We start from the raw sequence: 23034 nt of genomic DNA, 5'->3' as shown, positions 1-23034 counted from the left end.
CGAGCCATTCTATGAGGAACAGCCGAGGGAACTGGGGTTGTTTAGTCTGGAGAAGAGGAGGCTCAGGGGAGACCTCATTGCTCTCTACCACTACCCGTGAGGAAGGTGTGGGGAGCTGGGGTTCAGCCTCTTCTTGCAGGTAAACATCAATAGGACATGAGGGAAGGGCCTCAAGTTGTGCCAGGGGAGGTTTAGGTTAGAAATCAGGAGATGTTTCTGCTCAGAAAGAGCAGTCAGGAGTTGGAACGGGCTGCCCAGGGAGGCAGTGGTGTCACCGTCCCTGGGGGTGTTCATGGAAAAGTTGGAGGTGGTGCTTGGGGATGTGGTTTAGTGGGTGATGTTGGTAGCAGCAGGGTTATGGTTGGACCAGATGATCTTAAAGATGATCTTGATTTCCAATGTTAATGATTCAATAATTCTTCAGCTGTGATGAGCTCGTGGCTGTTTCCCTCCCCTTAAAGCCCCTTTCCAGCTTTATGGCTCAAGAGAAACGTGATTGTGGAACTTGTGGTAAGGTGAAGGGGCCGGGAAGGCAGCGTGCTTAGTTTTAGGCAGGATTTCCATGAATATTGCATTTCAGAGAAGCAGGTGAACTCTGTGTTGCAGTGCTCCATTGATTAAGGCTGAGCAATATGGCTTTGTTCACTTCAGCTCAAATTCAGGGCAAAATACAATTTGGGAGATCTTTGCTTGAACCTAAGGGGCCGTTTGTTTATAACTTCCTGTTTAAGACTGAGGTTTTTTACAAGTAGTCATCTGGGTCTGTCTCTGAACTTCCTCACAGTGGCCTTTTAACTTTTTTTTTTCACTCATTTTTTATGCTTTCAATTTTTTTGGATATTCGGGGGGGGGGGGGGGGAAGAACTGAAATATTTACAGTAAGCTGCTTCTGCCTACAGATTTATTAGGTTTTGAATTAGCTGTACATGATAGCATATTATTTTTCCCTATAAAAATCTGCTTTTTCTTGTTAATGGCAGCTTCCTGCTTTATAAATACTTGGGAAACCGATGATGTTCGCCTTCGTGAGGAGGCAGGGAGAGATGGGTGTCTTTTTGGTGTTATTTTTTGAAACTCTGAGGAGAGAAAAAAGCAGCCATCTGTCAGAGTATTTCACAGGTTCTGCAGAGCCTGGAGTGGCCCCTCTTTTCTGGAGAGCTGCCTGTGGCAAAGCGGGATAAAGGGACCCTGTCTGTGACCAAAGCTTCTTCATAGCTGACAGTAAATGAAATGTGTTTGGGTCTGCAGCTGGAAGGGGAAATTCTTTAATCTGATAATGATGTTTCTGGTATGACTTAAATTGCTTCTGTTGTGAAAAAGGAAAGTGCAGGTGGCACCTAAATTGCAGATGTGCTGGGACAGGTGAATGCGCTAAGTCAGCGCAAAGGGGCGTTTTACTGCGCGGTTACCAGTGCGGGAAGGAAGGTGGAGTTTGGAGACAAGGTAGGGGCTTCTTGAGCTCTTCCACCCTAAAAGGGTGGCGGTGGTGGTGATGCTGCACAGTGTGTCACAAAAAAGTGCGTCAAACATGGGACAGTTGGCTAGTGATGGATGGTACGTAGGATGAGTGGAAGCATCTGAACGCAAGGCGGCTGAATTTAGGAGACTGGCTGCCTAGAGAAAAGCCTCCAGCATCTACCTGCACCCCACAGAGAGCGCCGGACCGCATAAAGCTGAGCATCGCTGGTGTCCGCCAGGCACGCCTCAGTCCTGTCCTCGCCGCGGGCTTTCCAGCGTGAAGGCTTTTTCTCTTTTTCTTGGGTACGTGCATCGCTGCAGGGCTGCGATCCAGAAGGGGTAGCCCTGCTTGCTGTTGCCATGTGAATAATAGTTTGGGATTCCTAATTGAAAGGGTGAGCAAATAAACATCTGCTGGGATCAGCGTATTGAGCTAGGGGGCTGCAGCGCCCGCCAGCCCCCGGCTTGTTGCCACGCAGGCTTTAGTTCATGCCACCTCTCTGCTTTTCTCTCCCTCCGTTCCTCTGGCATCAGCACATGTTCTATTTTTAAACCGTGCTCTGCTCTGTATTGCGGCATTTCTCTTCCTGAATTATTTATCAGTGTTTGGAGCTGAATGGAGTGTGCTACGTCTTTTCCACTGCTCATGATTGCCCACGTGTCTGTCTTGGGCCATTGACAGATCTGGTTCATGTCAAATCACACTGGCCTCGGCTTGGAGGGGCTGTGCGGGGTAGTGGGGCTTGGCTGCAGTCCGTGTGCTAGCGCAGGATCGTTCAGAGCTGTGTGCTTAATGCTCTCCTCGCTGGGGTAGACAGGGAGGGGATGGTTGCCATGATAACACATCCTCAGCTGAGCCGGATTTGAATGGAAGGTCCCTTTTTTAAAAACATAAAAAATAAAATCATATAACAATTTTCCTTTTTAATGCCTGGAGACTGGCTTCAGCCTGGGAAGAAAACTCCTCTGGGCACACAAGGGCAGAGGAGAAAACAGCATCAGAGACTGGGCATGGCTGAGGCTGGCTTAAAGCTGCTTGGTGATGGGGTGGATTTTTTATTATTACTTTTTTTCTTAGGGAAAATTGTGGTTTTTGTTTTTTAATTTAAGACTTCTGTTTTCTCTGCCATGCATGGTACAGGGACCCTTTTCCAGCAGAGATGGCAGTACCGACTTTAAGAGGAGCTGGAGGGCAGGATGTTTCATCTCGGAAGGATTTTTCCAGCTACTCACTAAACTGAACTCTTCCCTTCCTCTGACTTTCCTTGAGGGTCTCTCAGCATTGGTATTTTCTCCTGCTATCATTTTTCTCCCCCTTCCTCCATCTCTGATACCCCTTTGACTTTTTGTCCATCAGAGCCGATGGGTTTAGCTGCTTTCCATACCTGCTGCTTCTGAACTTTCTTCCAAATGGAGCTGGGGAGGAGGAGGATGCCCTCCTTGAACACAGGCGACAGGAGGGAAGGATCTTGTTGGAGGAAAGAGCCACACTGCTGCTGCCTTCCTGGCCTCCCTCCCTGCCTCCAGAGCCCTGGACCTTGGACCTCACATGTCTGGAGCACGTTTCTAGAAGCAGTTAGGCAGGGGACGATCTACTATCTACATACAGTCTATTTTCTGAATTCTTCTCCTAGGCCAAGAAAGCCTCTCCAAATGTTCCTTATTGTTTATTGTACCTTCAGGAGCTCCACCCTGTCCTTGCACTGCTTTAGGGTCCTGGGTGTGTAAGAGTGGTGTGTGCCTTTACTCTGCCTGCTGGTGTTTGTGCAGCACCTGGAGGGAAGTGGGTTTCCAGCAGTGGGGTGAGCTGAGGATAGGGCAGGCCTTACCTCTTGGATCCTTATTCGTTGGCCCCAATTTGGATTTGTTTCCCATTTGGTACAGAAGCCATTCGAAGTTCCTAAAAGCCTGGGTTTCCCTGCCCCTCTCAGAAGTGTCAACCGCTCATGATTCTGACTTAAGGGGAATTTGGAGGGTGGCCTCTCCTCTGCTCTGCAGGGCATTCTTTATTTTTTTTCACTCTACCACTCACTCCCTTATTGTGGTCTCTTCTGTAGAAACCTTGGGCCCTATAAGAAATATGTGCTGGTTGTCGGACTTCAGTTAGGAATTCTGGCTGTTCTGTTTCCCTTCTGTTCATGAGCCCCCTGAAAAAGGCTAAGAGCAGCACATCCATCCTTTAGTCCCAGCTGCAGGGATTCTGCTGGCCTCCACTTTCAATTTTTCTGTGGCTCTGCTTCTGGCTGCCCATGGAGCTATTTTCTTGGGGCGTGTTAGAGGAGGTAGCTGCTATCAGCAATGCGCTGCAGTTCTCATCCTTCCCACTTCCTGGCTCCAAACACCAAGAAATCTTTTTTGCTGCATGCATGCTCCTGCATTTAAAAAAAAAGAAAAAAAAAAAGAAAAGAAAAAGGCAACCCCGTGGCCTGGAGGACTCATGGAAGATTTTTTTTTTCCTTGTCACGTGCAGTTGTTGGTGTTGTCTGCCGGCTCGAGCTGGTCCCCTAGCTCAGATACTTGGTGTGTACCCGGCAGCACTTGGTTCATGTTAGGCACCCAGGTCTGGAAACCTCTCCTCTTGCAGCCTGCTGCAGCGACCGAGGTCAGTTCCAGCCCGAAGAGCAGTCCGTGATGCAGCCCTCCAGCCTCCCAAGCACTGCCTTCCTCCTCCACCGCCACGCAGCGCTGCTCCCCCTCTCCGGGAAGGGGTGTTCTGGTCCAGGTGGGTACACGATGCGCCCAGGCCATCGGCGATGCTCTTCTCCCCTTGCAGCTGCTGTCAGTTCCCGATGCTGCCTGGAGCATGTCTGTCACAGGGGGGAGCCCTGTCCAGGGCCGCTGCTGTGGGTTTGCAGCGATGCCATCCCACCGGTTCCGTGTCACAAGTCTGGAGGTGTTTTTTCCCCCCTCCCTACCTCGTGATGAGATTATATCCGCTACCTAATTGACGAGTCTTCTCTCAGCAGAAGCTGGCCTGGGAAAAGTGGAGCGTAGGCTCACTTGGTACATGTCTGCCAGAGAGGGAGGTAACGTGTCGAGCTGTTGTTCTGTGCTCGTGTTGCTGGCGTTTGCTCCGCGACGTTACCGCGTTCGGCATAAGCAGCTTCCCTGCAAGCTGCAAGCACAGGCAACACCCAGAGCTGCGGCATCTTTTCTGTGCCCCGCTTTCCCTGACCTAGTTTTGCTGCATGCACACACGGTACCTGAGCAAACGACTCTCAGGTGCGGAAGGCAGAAGGCAGCAAAGTCTCAGTAGGGCTTTATCCAGTCTGCGGCAGCCGAGGCTGCTGGTGAGGCTGACTCACACTTCCTTCTCCTCATCCTCCCACCCAGGATATGCTGTCTCCCCATCTGAGGAGAGAGATACAGCTTAGGAAATCCTCTCACATGCTTGCTTCTTGAAGGCAAAATGCTGCCAACCCACATTAATAACGGGCTGTGATTTCTGGAAGGGCTGGCTGAGCCCCCAGGAGGCTGTGTCTGCTGTCTGGGGCAGGTGCTTGTGTCCTAGAGCTGGAAGGCTTTTCTTGCTCTGGAATCTGTTCTTGCTTAGCCATCTGCCAGGCCTCTAAGTGCTAGAGACCAGGTTTTCAGACTCAGATTATAGAGCTTCTTTTCATGCTGCTTTAACAGTGCTGTTAAGAGCTGACAACAGGGTTGAAGCAGGAGGCTGGGGTATTTGGAAAATAGGAAGAGCTGGTAGGTGGGAAGAACAGCATCGGAAGACCTGATAGGAAAGAACAGCATCTAAAGCTGCCTCCTTTTACAGTACTGATCTTGCGACTGCAGACTTCCAGAGCAGAGGGCACCTGCCTGTCCTTAACAACCCTGAGTCAGTATGCATCAGACCATAAACGTGCCTTAGCAAAATAGAGCTTTTGGTTTGCTTTCACGAGGTTCAGTGGAGATTGTAAGGTTCTCTCTGTGGAGCCAAGATCCTTGGCCTGCTGGATCCCTGCAGGCATGCTGGAGCACTGCTTGCAGACCTGTGTTCCTCTGTTGCTTCTTCATTTGCAGAGTAGCTGCTGGAGCTTTTTTAGGGCTATGGACTTCAGGTCTGAAACTGCAGGGGATTGGTTGAGTGCTGGGAGACAGGAAGAAACAACCCCAAAATAGACAAGTTAAACGTGGGGAAAATCCCCTGATGTCAAGTTGCTCGTCTGATCTCCAAGTCTTACAGCTTTGCTGGGTTCAGGTGCTGCAGAGTCCCTCCAAGCACAGGCTTTCTGCCAGGGAGATGGGAACATCCAGCCTGGCTTCTGCCGAGCAGTCATGGAGCGGGTGCAGAGACGGCCACGCGCTACCTCTCAGTGCTGGCTGTGCAGCAGGCCGAGGAGTTGCACTCCTAGCAGAGCCCATGAGCTCAGCTGACGGCCCTCGTCCTGCAAGCTTGCACAGCTCAGACAGCAATGGGTATTTCCCAAAGAGCTTGGGAGATCGCTGTTGTTTTGTTTCCTTGGACGGATGCCTTCATTTTAAAAGATCAGAGCTGGGAGAAGAGAAATCTTGAAGTGGCCAGGAACAGAAGGCATCAACTTCAGTTCTTTGTTTCACACCTGATGGGGAGATCTCATAATATCTATGAAGCCTTTGTGTTTTGCCAATGCAGGGACCGAGTAATTGTGGCTGTTCTCTTGAAAACAGAGCATCACAAGTGACTGTTTTCTCATTACCTCCTCTTTGTCTTGCCTCTCTCTCATTGCTTTCTCTTCTGTTGTTAGCCATGAGGACACCTCTCAGAGTGTCAGTATTGCTGTGGGCAGGGAGCTGCTGCCTGCAGGCAGCATCACAGTAGCTTCAGCGCGAAGAAGGCATCTGCTCTGTGCCCAGGCATGGCAGGCTTGGCTCAGGAGGCTTTGAAACGACGAAGACAATCTCATGTATACACTGAAATTTAGGTGCTGTGCAGGCTAGAAACTTAGTTTACCATGGAGCTGAAATGTGTTGGGTTTCTGCTGTCTGTTACTATTCTTTTTTAAAAAGCATTGGACTGTTGTTTTTGTTTTTTTTTTGCCTGTGGCGGGGCATCATTTAGAAGAAACTGTATTAACTTAGGAAAAAGCGGTAGAGACAAGTCCTGAAGAGGGTTTACGAGCAGAGCACTACGCTCCTTCATGGCTGGTTCTGCTTTTAATGGAAGCTGTCAGTTCCAACTGCCTCCCGACCACCTTGTAGCTGTCTCACTTGAGTCTGTCTACCTCCTTGAGCCTGGGGCTGATCTTCACCTCCTTTGTCTGCAGACGGCTGCCAGGTGAGCCCTGCTGCTCCTCGCTCTGCTCCTGAGTGAGGAGGCTCCTTGAGGCCAGCTGCTGCCTGACCTGGTCACACGTGAAGTTGGCGAGGTCCTGCAGGAGCATGTTCCCTCCAGCCCTGGCTGCACCTCGCCTGGGGTGGGAACCACTGACATGAAGGAGGAGAGCTTGAGGTGGGCGACTGCTGCTAGACCGGTGTTTAGAGCTGTAGTCAGGTCTCCATAACCCAAGAGGTGACTCGGCAGCCTGGTGAGGGTCAGGGTGTTGCAGGGACTGTCCCTGTCCCTGCTGAGCTGCCCCGGGTGCTTGAGAGCAAGCTGTGATCCGTGGTGAGGGGACCTGACTGCAGCCTGCATGTCTGCACGGTCTTCGGGTCTGGGATGGAAAACCCCTTTCTGGGGAAAGTTTAAGCAAGTCGTTTAAAACCTCTCTAGGGTCATTTGCATTTCCCATTTCCTGTCTTATTAGCGATTAAATACTGACTAAACGAGCAAGAAAGAATAACTGCATTGAAATGGAGGCATTAAAAAAGCTGACCCCTCGGAAATGTTCATGGCACCAACGGTAGCAGTGAATCAAGGCCGCCTGTAACCTACCTCGGTATGTGTCAGGGGTTCCCCAAAGTGTCATCGGTGCACTTGAATCCTGCTGGAAGATGGTTAGGCTTACTGTGCTATCCCTTCTCTGCTCCTGCACGTACATTTGTGTTGCTCCGGTGCCTGGCAGAACAAGGCTGCTGTGTCTTTAAAGCCTTCTCAGGGCTTTGCGGAGGCAGTTCCATTGAAGTATTTGAATGAGAGCAGGAGGGGGGTGTGCATGTGGCTATTGGCAGAGCTCTTTATGACATCCCTCTGAACAGCTGGGCTCTGCTTTGCTTCAGAGCTGCTTGTCAGAGCAATTAGCTTGCTGTAGCAGCAGCAAAGATTTGCTAGCATTTCATTCAGGGGTGAGAGCTGGCGGGGTCTTCTAAGAAGCAAAATTACCTTGGCAAAATTCCTCTCAAATGGGTTGTGGCAATGAAGTCTCCATCGAGATTAGGAAATAGATGACCTGCTGAGAGTACAGAACCACCAGGGTGAGTTTATTTTTGGAATTAAGGTCTCCAATTATTTTGGGCTTGAGAAAGATTGACCAGAGACTTTTCTTTTCCTCTCCCCTCACCCCCACCGTGCAAAATACAGCATAGGTATAAATGCAGGCGTTTCAGGGATGGGGACCTGACATCATTCATCTCTGGTAAGTGACTGCATTTCTGCTGTTTGATGGGGTTAATTTAAAAAGATGCTGTACTAAAATGAGTATGTGGCTCTCTGAGCCATTCAGGACTTGCTAACATACGCTGAGCTTTCTCCTTCCTCTTCTTGTGATGCTGAGAAGGCACCTCCAGGAGATGGGGGAATCCCTGATAAGCACACTGTACTCTTCCATGTCATTAAGGAGTTCCCCGTGACGGTCTCATGGGTACTCCCTGAGTCTCGGCTTGGTGGTTATGCAGCTTGCTCCTGGGTAGTTTCTGGTCATTTTACACAGACAAAATATTCCCTGCTGTTCTGCCAGGTTGTATTTTAAAGGCTTTACCTGCTTGAAGCTGGCTAGTTGATAACACAAGTGGACTACTTGTTAATTGGCTATGTGCCACATAAAATTTTTAGCTTAGTTCATGCAATTTAGTGTTCTGTGGGACTACATATGCTGTATCTGTATTCACATGTAGATATTAACCCCATCTTTTATTTGAAAACCTCTCAATAAATTGGATTTGGCTTTAGTGGAATCAGGAGTTTGGATTCCATTTACCTCCTTCTCACACATGCTCATCATGCAGTCTTGCTTAAGAAACAAAAGACTAGAAATGTGTCCTTTGTCTGATATTTAGTGCTAGGAACTGGTTTTCTTGGTTGTGGTGTGTTAGCCAGTTACAGTACTGCAAGATCTTTATTTTGGTGCATTGGACCTGTTTCATTTCCCTTCATCTCTTGAAAATGCTTTTTTTTTTTTTTTTTTTTTTTTTTTTTTTAATAATTGGAAGCATCACCTGTAGCTTGAGGACCTGCAAGCAGCAGCAACACTTGAGTTCCTTTTGCTGAAGGCTTGGGCGTAGGTAAGTGGGAAGGTGAATACCTCACCTGCCCTTCAGACTCCTGCTTCGCTGTCAAGTCCAACTCTCACAGCTGGCAGCCAAAACACGGTGTCGACTTGTAACATCATTCCCCGCCCTTGACTGATGATCATATCAATTTGGGTCTAACATGGAAAGCAGCCACAGCGTCTGTATTTGCTCCATACCTGTTGGCTGTTGAGTGTCTCAGATGCCTCAGGATCCTCTACCTGCATGCTAATAAGCAGGAGCATCAGCCTTGAAAACCGAAAGGAGAGTGAGAGAAACCCTCCTTCCAAGGAGGCTTGCGAGGAGCTGGAATGATTGAGGTCTGGTTGTAAAGTTCGAGGATCTGCTTTGCCAGCCCAGGTCAGCTCGAGGATGGCAAGCTGCACGGGGGAATACCTTGCTCTCAGCCAGCTTCCTAATGTTTAGGCTTCTGCTTCTGATTGGCACGGGCAAGGCACGTGAGGAGTGTGCAGGCAAGAGGGTAAGGGGTTTCTTTCTCACGTCACACATCTCTCCTGAGCCTGGGTGCCACCTCCTGCAGCTGCATGCGTTGCCTGCCTGATGTGATAGCTCACCGCGAGCGTGTGTTTGGCAGGAATTCCATCAGGGGCTCTCCAAAAGATTTGTGACGTGTGGCAGTGGGAACTGAGCCAGAGTCCTGCTTCTGAGCCCCGGCAGGGTTAACAGAAATTCCTGTTCTCTGCTGTCCTGTTGCATCTTGACGCTGTAGAAAGTAGGTGGATAATTCCTTGCTAGCTTTTCAGGAAACCCCTGTGGTGGACAGCCCTCATTAATTGTTGCTGGGAAACTGCTTTGACGTCATGGGAGCAGTTCCCTGGTCTTTGGATGAATACAGGAATAGCTCGTGATGGGGAAGGGAAGACCGGTGTGAAATGGAGAAGGGAACTCTCTGACAGGGGATTCTCGTCTCAGATTTCTTGTCTTTTTCTCACCATCCTGCCTAGGGACCCTCGGCGAGCCCACAAACATTTCCAGCACTGTAAATGTACATTTGGATTGAATTTAATCCCTGCCTTCTCAAGAAATGTTTATATTGATGGCTTCTGTGGTCCTTTCACTCTTTTAACTATCGGCTTTTTTTTTCTCCCCCAGATTTTATAAACAAAGGGGTGAGAGGGTTCTCACATGGCTTCACTGCAGCTCCCAAAATAAACTGAAAAGGAAAAGAAGAATAGCATCACTGTTGTTTTCTTTTTTTTTGTTTGTTTTTGTTTGTTTCTTTTTTACTCATTAAATAAACAGTATTTCCTTAGACTAACAGAGGGGAGAGCAGAAAGATTGAAGATGGCTGCCATTGCTGTCAACTTTGGGCTAAGACAACTTTTAAGCCTCTGAGACTGTTTAAACCCCCCACTTTCTTCAGTATCACTTGAATTCATTTCTTTGCAAACTCTCCCAAGGTGTTTGTGCAGTAGGTTCCTTTCTCCTCTGTCCAACCTGTCATGGGATGATGCCCCCTAGGGATATGGGCATCTAAGAACTGCAGCAGGAATTCTCTGCGTCACCTCTTCCACACCTGCAAATTAAGTGTAAGCAAATTTTACCCATTGAGTTCAAGTGCTTAAGAAATTTTTGCACCCCAAAGTGCTGTAGAGCAGCCAGGAATGTACCGGTTTGGTGATGGAGTCTGGCATTTCCATCTAGGGCTCTTGAGGGTCTGAAAACTTGTCTCGATTGCCTGGTTGCATCTTCATGAGATCCCTCCCCAACACCACCATTTTTTGGTGCATGTTTCCTTTTTAAAGCAAAAAAGTTGAGCAGTAAGCACAGTCAGGGTAGGGGGAGGCTTTGTGGGTGATCTGGGGATCTTTACAGCCTCTGGCTTCAGCTCTGAACTGAATTATCTTCCCCAGGATGTCTGCAGAGTGCATGAATCCATTGATTGCCATCTTTGTGTCATCAGCTTTTTACAGCAGAAATTAGAGTGGAGCTCTCATCTTGTGTAGCATATAGGCTGCTTTGGGAGTGAAAAGAAAGGGCCTGAATATTGCAGGTAATCGAGCTGGATTCTCTGAATGCCTCCCTCAGCTCTACGTTGGAGTTACCCATCAAGTGCGTGACAACTCTTCCTGCTGCTCCTGCACCCCATCAGCAGTTTTGGTTTATGGGTGGGGTGGGGGGGGAGGAGGAGAATCCTTCCCTGCTGCTTTTCTTTGGCTGTGAGCCCCCTCATCCCTCAGCTGACTGGGTGGGGCAGTAGGCTTTGCCACCTTTGTATTCTTGGCAAATGAAGAGAATCTGTTAATGAACTGATATTTCTCCCCTCCGTGCTGGTTCATGTGACCTGGGTGTTTCCGAGCTTTGCGCCTGGTGTGGCCGGACACACTGGGTCCCTCTTCTCCCCTCCTGAAGGAGCTCAAAGCTACAAATGGTAGTTACCTCTTCTTTGCCACTGAAACGCAATTCCAGTTGCACGCAGCAAAGTGTGGCCATTCGGGGTATGAAGCAAAGACCTGTCTTGAGTGAGAACATCTGGAATCTGCAGGGGGAAGAAGCAGATTGTTCTGCATTTAATTATTCTTTCCTGAGACAAGCGCAAAGTGTTCAACCTTGAGTTTTTCGTTCCACAAGGAGCCGGATCTCAATGTGGCAGGTGCCAGATTAAAAACCGCAGAGTCCCCTGTGGAGTGTGGGGGGGCATTGGGTAGGTGGCTGGGCTTATTCATGTTTCAGAACACAGCTCAATAGTATCTTCTGTTTCCTTCCCTCACGGGGAAGAGAGAACCTCTCTTCCGCTCCCAGGACTCTGCCTTCCTTCCGTGTGCTGCCTGCCCAGGGCACTGCGGTGCTCCCCTTAAATGATCCGATGAACTTTCAGTCTCAGCCCCTGGTGCTGTTCTTCCTGTGGAGATTGTGAGATGAAAAGCAGACGGGCCTTCAGTCAAACTGGCTTTTTTTTCCCCTAATTGTTGGTAGCGGCAGAAGTTGTGTGGTGGAGCCCTCTTCCTGCCTGGAGCTCAGCTGCATGGCAGGCAATTGCCTCTGCTGTGCGCTGTCTTCACTGCTGCTGGCCTGCCTCGTGCTTTTGTTTAAGTGGTGGGTTTTGTTCAGTCTTCTGCTGAAATACTCCTTTTCAGTGAAAACTACTCCATTGCATCTATAGGAAGGAAGCATTTCAGTAGCAGCTCCTGAGTGCGGTGGGGTAGGTGTCTGCCCTGCCCAGTCCCAAGGGCTGCAGCACTCAGGTGCCAGAGCAGATCTTGTTCAAGCACATCGGATGCCTGTATATTGCAGGAAGAGTATTTTGGCAGCCCTGCCAACAGCTGTGTCACACTCAGATGACAGGAATAGCAGGCTGACACCTGTCCTGATGTTAGTGTTTGTATTGATCTAGGGAGGTAACAAGCTAACTTTATTTTCCTGGAGTTATCTCTGGTGGTCTGAATTATTCTGTGTAACGCAATCCACGCACATACCACATACCTGGGAAGTGCTGCCCTGGTGATAATGGTGGAGGCTGGTGAGTGGCCCTTCCAAGGCCTTAGAAGTGATGTGGGGCTTAAGCAAACTCTGGCCTCTTCCCAGGGCTCTGGTCCATGGGACAGCCTTGACTACCACAGACCTGCAGAGGTGCGGGCACAGGTCCCCACGGGACAATTCTCCTCTAGCAGCTGGGTTCTCCTGCCACCAGAAGAGCCAGGAGGGCCCACAGTGCATTAAGCTGCTGCAGGCGTTTGCTCAGCAGCCAAGTTTTCTCCTGGTCTGGGGTTGAAGGCCCCTCAGCTGGCATCTTCTAACCCAGCTTGGAGTTAGTTGGAACGTGCTGATATCCTGCAGAATAACCTAGAGGGTTTTGTCTCACCTGCATTTCCTGCCTCCTGGTTCACATGAGGCTATTTCCTCCCCCGCCTACTTTCCACCTGAAGTCCAAACCTTCCATCTGCATCACAGTTTCACCTCTTTGATGTAATGTGGGGGTGGAGATTAAGACTTGAAGCGGTGACTAAGCACAGGGAGCCTGTGTGCTGTGCAGCCAAATACAGCTGGCCCTCCTGCATTTCGGTGTGTGCATCTTGCTTTGTTTTAGGGGGAGCTGTAAGGGGGTGAAGACTGAAGCCCCACGCCGCAGCTAGTGGAGAAAGCTCTGGAGCAGCTGCTCCCTCAGCTGAGGTGGTCACAGCTTCTGCTTGTTCCTGGTTAAGGCTTTGGGACCTTCTCCCAAAGCAAGTCTCCTCACCACAGCCCTTCCTTGTGAGGGGGGGGAGGTGAAAGCCCCTTCACCATTTTGTTTTTGAACTGAGGCTCCAGCCTCTTGGGGGGCTGCTGGGCATTCCCCTTCACCAATAAAAAGAAAAAGCTGGGGGCTTTGGTTTGGCCGAGCAGCCCTGGCAGGTGATGTTTCAGCAGCTGCACAGCCTTTGCGGGTCCTGCTAGCAAAGCCTTTTTTTTTTTTTTTTTCCTCCTAACAACCTCCTGCCGCAGCCAGGAGCACACCTCGATGCTACGGAAACTTCCCTGGCTGCCCAGGGAAGGAGGAGGACAGAGGCTGGGGGGGGGGATTCAATGCCCTGAAGGCGCAGCCCCCTCCTAGGGCAGCCGCTGCGCTGGGGGGCCCTGGCTCACCCCTGGCGCTGGCTGGTTGCTCTTGGTGACAGCGCTGGTTGCCACGGAGCCGCGCTTCTCATTGGGTGACCTGGAGCCAATGAGCGAGCCCAGCAGGAGAGCGGCCTCGGCTGAGCCGCCTCAGTTTACCCTCCGGGAGGTTCTCGGTGCTGGTCGGGGCTCAGCGAGCCCGGGGTGGGTGCTAGAACAGTGTCTTTGCTCCCCCCCCCTTCCCCCAGGTTCTCTGCCTTCGGTTTCCAGCAGCACCTTGGCTAGCTCTTCATGCCCAGCCTTTCCTGCCCAGCTCCCCGGGGCTGAGAATGACTCGGGCCATCCATCCGCGCTGGCGGGGACTGTCGTGCCCACCAGTGAGTCACCAGCCTCAGGGTGTTTATTTCTGAGTCCTCGGAGCGCTTCAGCTCTGCTCAGCATTGCGATTGGATCTGGTTTGTTTCTAAGCGTGCTGCCTTCGTGTTTAGAACCAGCGCAAGGACGGGGAGAGCTGAGCCTCTGGGGGCTGCGTCGGGGTTTCTTGCTGGCAGCGAGAAACCTTCCTTCCCCAGCGTGGGAGCTCCGTGTCGCGTTCATATGGCCTGTGGAGATGGCTTGGGCTGGACCTATTCCCTAAGACTCCCTATTCCCTATGGAATGAGCCTCAGAAAACAAAGATGAACCTCCCCCCCCCCCCCCAGGGAAGAGGTGGGGGGATATGAGTCAAACCTCTCATCTCTGAAGCACGTGGCGAAGCCTGTAAGCATGCAGGCTTGACCCTGCGCCCGTGGGTTGGGCAGGAACTGAGAGAGTGGGGCTCGCTCTTGCTTATTTTCCTTTTTTCCAAGACCAGAGGTAGCTTAACCCTCTTGTGGAGCGGGAGAAGCTCCCTTGGGTGCCTCTGTCCTGCAGTGCCGGACTGCAGTCAAGCAGCCGTATGCCGCCTTTACACTCTCATTTAGCTCGCAGCAACGTCTGTGCTCAGAGAAGCAAGGCCAGGAAGAGGGTTAGCTGGCTGTAGGCTTTCTGACCTTCATCAGCACTGCTTCTGGACCCATTCCACCATAAATGCAGAAGTCTCTTGCTTCCATTCCTGCCTAACCAGGACCAGCTGCTGCTTGCGTTGTCACGGCTTGGCAGCTGCAGGCTGCACGTAGCCAGGAGGCAGTGGAAGTAGAGTTCAGCATTCCCCTTTCAGGGTGGAGGTGAGGATGGAAATCCCTCATCGCTGCCCTCGGACTGGCCTTGGCACGTGGTGCTCGGCACCGCAACTCACCTGCTGGCTCTGCCAGCCGCCAGACCCCAAGCAAAACCCAGCGGCAGCTCCCTCGCTTTCTGTGGCTCTGTTGGTCTCTGCTCTGACCCAGATTTTGTGGCTTCCCTGATGCTGCATCTACGTAATCTTTTCATCTCCCTGGCGAAGCTTGGCTCTGTCCCGCCCACCCCACCAAGCCCTCTGAACTTCCCCTTCCCCTGCAAGCTGCTGTCTGTCACTGCAGCTCGTGTCTGCCGCCCCCTCGCTGCATCCCACGGTTGTCCTGGGGGAGCAGGGCTGATTCATTCACACAGAAAGGAAACCTCTTCTTGCAGGCATTGCAATTGAGAAGCACTAGCAGCACGCAACACCTCTTCCTTGAATTTTTGGAGCGCTGCTGTCAGGGACAGAAGGTTTCTCGGGAGGGGGCAGTGTACAAATATCTATTCAGTGTCTCCAAGTCTTCTTTTGGGGTGAGGAAAACTGATGATTTTTTCCCTTGTGATGCTGAAGTTGCATTGCAGTATGATGAGAAAAGATCCCATTGCCCTGCTTGAATTCTGAGCGCCTTCTGAGGTGCCTGATGTGGGGGTAGAAATTACGGAATCACAGAATTGTAGGGGTTGGAAGGGACCTCAAGAGGTCATCGGGTCCAACCCCCCTGCCAAAGCAGGTTCCCTACAGCAGGCTGCCCAGGTAGGCATCCAGATTGGTCTTGAATATCTCCAGAGAAGGAGACTCCACAACCTCCCTGGGCAGCCTGTTCCAGTGCTCCATCACCTCACCATGAAGAAGTTCTTTCGCATGTTGGTGCGGAACTGCCTGTGCTCCATTTTGTGGCCATTGCCTCTTGTCCTGTCCCCACAGACCTCTGAAAAGAGGTTGGCCAAATTCCTCTGTCTCCCACACTTCACATATTTATAAACATTATTAAGATCCCCTCTCAGTCTTCTCTTCTCCAGGCTGAACAGACCCAGGTCTCTCAGCCTTTCCTCATAGGGAAGATGCTCCAGGCCCCGTATCATCTTTGTGGCCCTCCGCTGGACTCTTTCCAGGAGATCGCTGTCTTTTTTGTACCAGGGAGCCCGGAGCTGGACACAGCACTCAGTATGGGCACAGTATGGCCAACCTGTCGTCCACCAAGACCCCCAGGACCTTCTCCACAGAGCTGCTCTCCAGCAGGTCATCCCCCAGCCTGTACTGATACATGTGGGTGTTCCTTCCCAGGTGCAGGACTCTACACTTGCACTTATTAAACGTCATTTGGGTTCTCCCTGCCCTTCTCTCCAGCTGGTCCAGGTCTCAGTGAATGGCAGCACAGCCTTCTGGTGTGTCAGCCACTCCTCCCAGCTTTGTGTCATTGGCATATTTGCTGAGGGTGGACACTATTCCCTCATCAAGGTCGTCGATGAAGATGTTGAACAAGACTGGACCCAGCACCCACCCCTGGGAACACTGCTAGTCACAGATCTCCAGCCAGACTCTGCGCCGCCGATCACCACCCTCTGAGCTTGGCCAGTCAGCCAGTTCTCAACCCACCTTACTGTCCACTCCTCTATCCCACACTTTCTCAGCTTTGCTAGCAGCATCCACTGCTCTCCCCTCATCTACCCAGCTGGTGATGCTATCATAGAAGGCAACAAGGTTGGTTGATTTCCCCTTGGTGAATCCATGTTGACTACTCCTCCTAACCTTCTTCTCTTCCAATTGCTTGGAGATGGCATCCAGAGCAAGCTTTCCAGGGACAGAGGTGAGACTGACTGGCCTGTAGTTTCCCGGATCCTCCTTCTTGCCCTTCTTGAAGACCGGAGTGACATTGGCTATCCTCCAGTCTTCAGGCATCTCTCCCGTTCTCCAAGAGCATTCAAAGATGATAGAGAACGGTTTGGCCATCACCTCCACCAGCTCCCTCAGCACACATGGATGCATCCCATCGGGACCCATGGATTTGTGCGCGTTGATCCCACTCAGTTGCTTCTGAACCACTCCCTCAAACAGAGGGGAACTCCAGGGTCCAGGAGTCCTGGGAGGAAATCTTTGAAGCAAAGACCAAAGCAATGAAGGCATTCAGTATCTTCACCTTCTCGGCAACCCCCATTACCTGGACACCCCCCTCATTCAGCAGGGGACCCACATTATCCCTAGTCTTCCTTTTACTGTTTACATGCTTAAAAAAAAAATCTTTGTATCATCCTTTCTCTCTTTTGCAAGCTTCATCTCTAGGCGGGCTTTAGCCTCCCTTGTCGCGTCCCTGCAGGCCCTGACAACATTCCTATACTCCTCCCAAGAGGACAGGCCCTTTTTCCACATTTAATAGACTTTCCCTTTCCTTTTGATCTTGTCTATGAGCTCCTTGCTCATCCATGCAGGTTTCCTGCCTCCCTTCCCCAATTTCCTACTCTTAGGGATGCACCGATCCTGAGCATGGAAGAAGTGCTGTTTAAATGTAGCCCAGCTCTCACATGCACCCTTGCCTTCTAGCAACCTAGCCCATGAGATACCCCCAAGTAGGTCCTGGAAGAGGTCAAAGTTGGCTCTCCAAAAGTCCAGGGTAGCAATCCTCCGTTTTGCCCTGCACGAGGAGCCTGACATGCCCGTCAAGCAAGCACTCCTTTTCCTCTTCTACCCCGGTTTCTGTCAGAGGCATGGCAGCAGAGAGCAGTGCCCTCAGGCAGGGGCTCCCTGTCCTCACGCTCTGCTTGCTGCAGATGCTGGCGGTTTCTCCTGGCCATGCTCGACGCAAAGAGCAGACCCTCGCAGCTAGAGGAGGACAGAGTGACTCTAGAGGGAAGCCCCTTCCTGAAGGGTTGCTCCAGGAACGTCTGCTAACAGGATCGGCGGTGGTGCCATACCGTGTGCCGCGGGGCCGTGCCAGGAAGGGGCAGGGAGCAACAAATGATCCATGCAGCACAAGAACCTGCAGCGGGGCCTGTGCCGGACTAAAATCAGCAGCCTGTTGCTACGGTTTCTTTTCTGCACCAGCCATGGGTGGCTGCTGGTTTCTGTCAGGAGGCTTCAGCTTGAATTGGGCACTTCAGGTAGCGATGCGACACGGGGCTGAAGCAGCCTGGCTCAGCGCCGCAGCGAGCACGGGAGTCTTGCCCAGTTATTTGTGCTTACTCGTGTCACGCAGGTGAAGAGGGAGCTGTCTGGCCGCTGGTGTCCTCAGCACTTTCAGATGTTTGACATAGAAAGTTGCTTGTGGAATTAATGGTGTGCTTCTCATCAGCATTCTGCTCTGAAATGGGTGCACGTGAATTTCCAGGCTAGTGAGAAATAGCTCGTTTTATTACAGGGTGGGGATGTGTCCCCTTGCTGTAATCGTGCCCGTGGTCTCCCCAGTCAGCCTCCTGCAGTTCGGTGTCTGCCTTGAAATGCACGAGCCCTGTCCATAAAGCAGACAGTGCAACCTCATCAGCTTCAGCCCTGCGGCATTCCTTGCTTTCTCTGCACCCTTTTCCATCCATCTTTTGGGGTCACCAGGGTTTCTTCCCACACACTCTGAAGGTGCTGCCGACTCATCACAGCCTTGGGTTAAGTAACTTTTTCCTTTCCCCGTTCTCCCACCTGCGACTCTGAGCTGACAGCAGCGAGTCTTACTGCTGGAGCAGCTATGAGGCGGCTATGAGCCTTTAGCTCATCATAAGCCTGACATTGGAGATGGTAGGTGTGAAAGAAGGCTCAGGCGCCTACGGCTTCCTCCATTTCTCCGTGTCCTGTCCCATCTCCTCGCTTAGATCAAGCACGGGATCCAGGGCCGAGGATTCCCAGGCGCTCTCTCTGGACGATGCTGTGGTTTCTGCCAGGCGGGTTTGCCTGTGACATGCGGTGGTGTCATCCATGACAACATCTACCCCAGATGCCTCAAGGAGTTGGTTTCCAATCACCCTAGGAATCCATGAGCTGTAAGCAGTTGCTTGCACTCCAGCTTTCAGTGGCTGGAACTGGAAATTATTCCAGTAGCTGCTCTAAAAGTAAAACACATTTTATGTTCAGCATTCTCACAAATTAAAAGGGAGTGAGGTTGAATTAGTTAATGAATATTAGGAGTTCCCATGCGGAGCCAAGAGTTAATAAATCTTTGTGAAATCTGATGCTCTTTCAGCCTTGTTCTGCCAAAGCAATTAATAAAACAAGTTGATAAACATCAGCTGTGTTCTCCAGTGCTCAGGCCTTTTGTTCGAGCCTCTCTGAAATTCAGGCTTCTACTTTCCTTTCTGGAGTCCTGTCTCAGGGGGCCTGCCTTCATCTTTCCCTTTCCCAGCCCCTTCATCTGTCACCCCACGGGCACTGGGCCCTGCGCTGTCACCGTCTCCACAAGCGTGGTTCTCGGTGCTGGAGTTGATGTGAGGAGCGGGTATGTGTCGTGTCCATTCCTCCTGATAACGCTGCCATCAGGCAGGGGCACCTGCCTCATCTGCTTCTGCTCACTCCTTGCAGGGGCTGGCTGCATTCCTGCTAATCAAAGGGATGCAATTAACCATAACTTCGTAAGGAAGCATTATGTTTTCCTCTTAACGTTGGCTTCCACTTTGACTGAAGTAGCTAACCATAGGCAGAAGGCATCAGGTGTCACTTTGTTTCCCAGGAAGAACCAGAGTTATGTCTTTGGTACAAGCCTGTTTTCTCACTGAAGATGTGACCAATTGCAAGACGGACTGGGCTGGGATTTGGAAAAAAGAATGCCAATTTGTTGTTGTTGTTGCTTGTCCCGGGACAGAGCACCCATCCTCCTGTTGCTTGAGTTTATTTCACCTTCTGGATTCTCTGCTTCTGTGTGTTTGTTAGCAGGAGCTCTACCCTTAGCCTCTCCCTCACATCAAAGAACTTAAAGGGCAGGGTAGTGACCTCTGCATATCTCAGGGTCTTTGCTCAGCCCTGCTGATGTCTTCAGAGTCTTGGGAAATATAGTGGAGCTCCTGCAAGGTCTCCTCGAAGCAGGGGCTGCCTCCCAGGGGATGAGTGGGGGGGGGGCTGTCGTTAGGATGCTCGGTTTGGAGTACACCAGATGAGTTACAAGAAAGTTACAACCTGTATGTGCAAGAGTTAGCGCTATGATGGAAACCTTTCCACCACCTGACCCCCTTCTACCCATTCTGTCACCTCTTCTGGCAGGTGCCCACTGCTACGTTGTAGGGCTCTGAAGATGTCAAATAGCAACACAACGCAGGAGTCTCTGGAAATAATGAAGGAGTCTGAAAAAAAAGTGGTCGAGGAATCTGTGAACAAAACCAAATGTGTATCCAGGTCACTGAGCAAGGAGGAGGTGGAGAAGGATGGGGAGGAGATCAGCGTGCGTAAGGAATCTCAGGTAAGCATGCAGACCAGGGGCGATCTCTGACAGCTTGCGGAGCTGCGACCCCTTTAGGGGCAAACACGAGCCAGTTTCCACCCCTTCTGAACGGGGCCTGAGCCTCTACTACCATGTCCCAAGGCGATACCACGCTGTACAGACAGTGTATTTCACAGGCTGCTCTCTTTGACTGAATCCGTTCTGCTTTGGATGGAATAATCTAAATGTTCTTGGAGCCAGGGAGAAAATGAGACCGGTGTGCTCCTGAGGGCACTGTACTCAGTCCCCAGATTCCAGCCCCTTGTCTATAACCTCCTTTCTTTGACCTAAAGATGATTTAATGACTTAATGTGAAATGGAGGCATCCCAGTGAGAGCTCAGTTTCGGGAATGCTGCTTGGCCATTGCTTTGCTGCTGCTAAAAAATGCCCAAAAAGGAAATGAATGTTTTGGGGTTTCATTTCAGCAAGGGGGAAAAAAAAATGTGCAGGCATTATTTGGAGAGTGCTGGCACTCTTCCCTGCTGCTTTGCTGTCCTGTCACGTGTTCTTTCAGCTTAGCGTGGAGCTTGAAGAAATGCCCACTCTCCTCAACCTGCTGAATGCTTCTGCATTTAAAGGTGGTGGCTGCTGCCGGGTTTGGTCAGCTACTGCTTGGGCAGGCGCCAGTGAGGCTCAGAAGGAGCCGACTTTGGTCGCTTTGTGGTAGTGGGGAAAGGTTCCTTAGAAGGCAGCAATAACCAATGACTCCATCTGAATCAGAGCAGCAGCATCTCCATCATGATCCACCATGCTAAAGTCTCCTTCCCGTCTCAGGACTGGTAGAAGACTCCTAATTTTTCCACTTAGAATTGCGTTGTGCACCTTCACACGCGTGTCCTGTGATCATTCTGTTGTGCTGGTTCTTCCAGTAACAGATCCACGTGGGGCTGATCCACGTGAAGTTTCTTAAGCAGGTTTTGCTCACCTGGAGGCTGACGGGACAGCTCAGCTCTCCAGGTCTTCCCGTTTGCCCAACCTTTCACTGCTGCCGGGTAGAGATTTTCTTCAGAGTCATTTTACACGCTCAGTGTTGTGCTGCCTCAAACAACAAATACCTTTTCTGTCTACATTCATATTAAGCTTCTTGCCTTCTCTGTTCTTTCTCTACAGAGGCGGACATCAAGTCACGGACATGCCAGAAAAAGAGCCAAGGTATGGGATATGCTGCCATCCCTTTCTTGCTCTGTCCATTCTGAGCCAAGCCACGATCACAGCCCTAAAACAGTTCTCTCAAGTCTTCTCTGTCTCCGTAATCAACACACAGCATGTGTATTTTAATCAGCATGGTTCAGGATGGTGCCTTTCCACCCACTGGAGCATGAATGTTCCTCTTTAACACACACTTGCCCATGGAGGAACTATTTGCTGATCCTAACAACCACACTGGTGCCCTCCTCAGACTCTGAAATGCCAGAAAGGAAATCTGGAGATTTCATCGGAGGGACAGGGCAGCACACTTGCCTGTTACACCCTCTTGTTAAAAAAAGAGTTAAAGTGTAACTGTCTGGTTTCACCTAGAGCCCTGTTTCTTCAGGGAATACTGCATTTGCTCTTACAATGATGCCATATGCAAGTTAGCATATCTGAAATTTCTGCTAGTAACAAGCACCAGGACACCATTGTTCTAGAATGTTTTTTAAGGCAAAATCTGAGGGTAAAATGCAGCCATTGGGTTCTTTGTATTCTTTAACTTTCCTAGTGTTAACCTCTGTTTTTATTTGCAAAATTTGAATTCAACAGTAACTACTGAGCCAGGTTACCAAAAGTGGCTGTGAATTTTCCAGAACTGGCAATTATAAAACACAGCATAATTCAGGCATCCATCTAGTCCAGCTAGGATTCATTTAGAGCAACCTCCAAAACAAAACAGGGTCAGCTATGAGGTTGTTCAGGGCTTGATTTTAAAACTGTGATTGGGAGGGTGAAGGTCTCTCTTTTTCCTCTTTCTCCTTTTTTTTCCCCCTCTTTCCCAAAATTCAAACCCAAATGAAGACATGTTATGCACTGAGGCACGGGAGAGAGGGGAGACCGGTTAAATTTGTAGTAATGGATATGTCTGGTTTTAATCAAGGTAATGTATGAAAACAATGTGCTGCTTTTATGACCTACAGGGTGTGCAGAAAAAGTATTCTAGTGGTTCTGTTTGGTCTTAGAAGCCAGGACACTGTGCAGCACACAAACAGGCTGCGATTCCAATTCCTGCCCTTTCCATGCATAAGGCAGAATGTGTCTGTGCACCTCAGGCACCCCATATTGCCAATCCTGCCTGGATTCCCATGTGACTGAACGATAATGTTTTTTCCCGTTTGTCACCCAAGTGAGTCAGCTTGCCAACAGTCCAGAAAGTGCAGGTTTAATTTTAAACTTTTTCTCAAAGCACTACTATATTACCCAAAATAACCAAAGGCATCAGGTCAGACAGGCAAGATGTAAATGGGATGACAGCCTTGTAATTAAGAACAGTAACAATTCTCACTTCACATCTTAGAAAAGAAGATAGTTGGTTTCAGCTGTATCCTTTCTGAATGGTTTTGATTCTTATCTGGCAAGGAGGGGAGGAGCTAGGATTGCTCTGGCTGAAGAGGCCAACGAATGCATGAATTAAGGCTTTCCCACCTATAAGTTGCTTGGTTCAAATCCTAATCACAGACCAAAGGAACAAAATAACTGGTTCACTCTAGGGCTCCAAGCATGCGCATGTTCCTATTTGTTGCAAAGACCTGGTTTAGTACTCCTCCTTTTCAGCAGTTTAATCAACACTGACTGCAGGAGTGGCTTTGTAATGCAGCAGCATGAACTTTTAAGTGTGCTTTCTGACTTAGATGTCTTAACTGCACTCTTTCTTTTCCTTTTCCAGTCTAATTCAAAGCTTAAGCTGGTCAGAAGTTTGGCTGTATGTGAAGAATCATCTAGCCCCTTTGTAGATGGCCTGCTGGAGTCCCAGGTAGGCCTAAACTCAGACAAACTGGATTGTAGAAGACGAGAAAATCCCCTTCATGCTGGAGGTGATGTCTTACACTGTGCTTGTACCTCTGAGCGCCAATAAGTTCCCACGAGTTCCCAGGTTTTGAAGGA

The 23034-nt window shown here is 50.3% G+C and overlaps 1 protein-coding gene across 2 annotated transcripts in view; it reads left to right on the top strand.

Moving 5' to 3' along the window:
- Nucleotides 1-23034, top strand: part of R3HDM2 (R3H domain containing 2) — a 53666-nt gene that overhangs the window by 8603 nt on the left and 22029 nt on the right. For both annotated transcript variants that reach the window (XM_032204828.1, XM_032204827.1), the window contains exons 2-4: nucleotides 19742-19937; nucleotides 21070-21111; nucleotides 22817-22903. In XM_032204828.1, coding sequence (XP_032060719.1) covers nucleotides 19773-19937; nucleotides 21070-21111; nucleotides 22817-22903 — 294 coding nt within the window. In that variant the 5' untranslated portion in view covers nucleotides 19742-19772. The remainder of the gene's footprint in view (nucleotides 1-19741; nucleotides 19938-21069; nucleotides 21112-22816; nucleotides 22904-23034) is intronic.

The sequence above is a fragment of the Aythya fuligula genome, chromosome 29 (genome assembly GCF_009819795.1).
Source record: "Aythya fuligula isolate bAytFul2 chromosome 29, bAytFul2.pri, whole genome shotgun sequence".
In the NCBI taxonomy this organism is placed as follows: Eukaryota; Metazoa; Chordata; class Aves; order Anseriformes; family Anatidae; genus Aythya; species Aythya fuligula.
This window is presented reverse-complemented; position numbering and strand designations above follow the sequence as displayed.